At 43.8% G+C, this 2,682-nt stretch overlaps 1 protein-coding gene across 2 annotated transcripts in view; it reads right to left on the bottom strand.

The window, feature by feature from the left end:
• ZFAT (zinc finger and AT-hook domain containing) overlaps positions 1 to 2,682 on the bottom strand; it is a 206,797-nt gene that overhangs the window by 69,110 nt on the left and 135,005 nt on the right. For both annotated transcript variants that reach the window (XM_019528196.1, XM_019528195.1), the window contains exon 9: positions 371 to 520. In XM_019528196.1, coding sequence (XP_019383741.1) covers positions 371 to 520 — 150 coding nt within the window. The remainder of the gene's footprint in view (positions 1 to 370; positions 521 to 2,682) is intronic.

Genomic DNA, 2,682 nt, shown 5'->3' on the forward strand with positions numbered 1-2,682 from the left:
GACAGTGCTTTCTATATTAACAGAAATTAATTCATTCACAAACCAAGGGGGATCAGAAACTTACTCATTTCTGCGTTAGTCCTGACCTGTCTACTGAGGTTGAGAATCACGTCATGCAGTTCTGTGTGATTGAGAACCCAACACACTGGTTTATTTAACCTTTCCTTAACTTCAAATTAAAGTAATTTGTTAAGCCACAGCCATAAACTTTCAGACTCTCTTTTAGGCAGTGGAGCATGTACAGAGAACTAGAAAAATGTGAACAGGATGGAAATGTCATTCACTTTCAGTGTATCATTTAGTATATTAAGATAACACAGGCAAAGAATACAAAAGATAAATAATGTGAGTTTAAAGTTTATGTTGCTACCTTCATGAGCCCAAATATGACGCTGAAGATCTGAGCCATTCTTCATGAAATAAAAATCACAATAGGGGCATTTCACAGCTCGCTTTCCAATTAGCCCTTTAAGCTGAACCCTCCTACCAAGAACCTTTGAGATGGTATTCATTGAAACCTCTAGAAAAAAAAATTGAGAAAGAAAAGTTGTTTCAGGCTGCAGTGAATTTATTCCAGTTTATAATGAATAAAACATTGTAGATCTACATCATTCCTCTTTGCATGTTTTAACTAGTTATATAGTGCCCCCCGCCCCTGCACCCCCAAAGAAAACAGCCTTATTAATTTATGGTCTTTTCTTGAATTGGCCACTGACTTCTGTGCTCTGTGTTCCTCTCTCTGCCAGTGATAAATTAAAGCCCAGGGGCACCACAGACTCAGAAGTCATTTTGCAGCTTAAAAATAAATCCCTGAGGATCAATAGGTAACAAAGCAATGTTTGGACCCAAATATTTATTATTCTCAGTATCTTCAAATGGGTTTACAATATTTGTTAAAGACTGCACTAGAGATTTTCAGAGAATCTCTGCATTTGAGGATTCTTTTCACTTCAATTAGAATGATGGTCATTTGGCACCTCTACAAATCATGCCCTTCGTTTTGAAAGAAAAAAAGAATTAAAGGCCTAAAGCACCAAAACCGCTGTCAAAACAACTTTAATTGACCAGGTTTCATACAAAAAATGTAAGTTGTCTCAACTGTGCACGAACAGAAATTTTCTCACATACTTTATTTGCTCCCTGCTCTTTTGCCCCCATTGCCTCCATGCCCAAACCTTACAACCAGCGTAGATGGCTTTAGAGACGCTCCAAGCATGCAGTGGAGCAAGTGGGCCTTAACAGGCATAGTGAAGGTTGTAGCTCACAATTTTGGTCTCAGATTCTTGAAACAGGATTTAGATAGATTTGTAAGTGCCTAAGTCCATGGATTTGGGAACAGCAGTGGATGTGGTGTACCTTCACTTTAGCAAGGCTTTTGACAGGGTCTCCCACAGCATTCTTGCAAGCAAGCTAAGGAAGTATGGGTTGAATGAATGGACTGTAAGGTGGATAGAAAACTGGCTGGACTGTCTGACTCAACGGGAAGTGATTAATGGCTCAATGTCTACTTGGCAGCCAGTACCAAGTGGAGCGCCCCAGGGGCTGGTCCAGAGGCTGGTTTTGGTCAATATCTTCATTAACAATCTAGAAGATGGGATGGAGTGCACCTTCAACAGTTTCACAGATGACACCAAGCTGGGGGGAGTAGTAGATATACTGAAGGGTTGGACAAGGATTCAGAGTGACCTAGACAAGTTGGAAGACTGGGCCAAAAGGAATCTCATGAGGCTCAACAAGGATAAGTGCAAAGTCTTGAACTTAGGACTGAGCAATCCCATGCACCGGGACAGGCTGGGCAGCAGCTCTGCAGAAAAGGACCTGGGGGATACAGTGAACAATAAGCTGAATATGAGCTAACAGTATGCCCTTGTTGCCAAGAAGACTAATGGCATCCTGGGCTGCATAGGTAGGTGTGTTAAGAGTAGGTCAAGGGAAGTGATTATTCCCCTCTACTCTGCACTGATGAGGCCACATCTCGAGTACTGTGTTCAGTTCTGGGCCCCCCCCAACAGAAAGGACACAGACAATTTGGAGAGAGTCCAGTGGAGGTCAATGGAAATAGTGCGGGGGCTGGAGGACATGACTTCTGAGGAGAGGCTGAGGGAACTGGACATATTTATTATGCAGAAGACTGAGGGGGGATTTGACAGCTGCCTTCAACTACCTGTAGGGTGGTTGCAAAGTGGATGGAGTTGGACTGGTCTTAGTGGGGGGGCAGATGACAGAACAAGGAGCAATGGTCTCAAGCTGCAGCAAGGGAAGTTTAGGTTGGATATTAGGAAAAACTCTCTCACTAGGATGGTGGTGAAGCACTGGTACAGGTTACCTAGAGAGTTGATGGAATCCCCATCCTTGGAGATCCCTGCTCAACAAGGCACTGACCTGGATGATCTAGTTGGTGATGGGCCTGCCTTGAGCGGGGGTTGGACTAGATGACCACCTGCAGTCCCTTCCAACCCTAATTTTCTATCGTTCTACGTTCATTTTGGACCTAGCTTCTAGAGTGAAATCCTAGATCTACCGAAGTCCATGAGAGTAGATTTTCTTGGCAGATACAGATAGCCGATTATTAGTCAGCCCTATCAGCCAATACTGATCCGATAGCCAATTTACAGGAATGCAGCCAGGCAGCATGGAGAGCAGCATCCTGCCAGTAAGTTGGGTGGGGGGGGGGGGGGGGGG

Source organism: Gavialis gangeticus, unplaced genomic scaffold (assembly GCF_001723915.1).
Source record: "Gavialis gangeticus isolate Ggan-Ray unplaced genomic scaffold, GavGan_comp1, whole genome shotgun sequence".
Taxonomy (NCBI): Eukaryota; Metazoa; Chordata; order Crocodylia; family Gavialidae; genus Gavialis; species Gavialis gangeticus.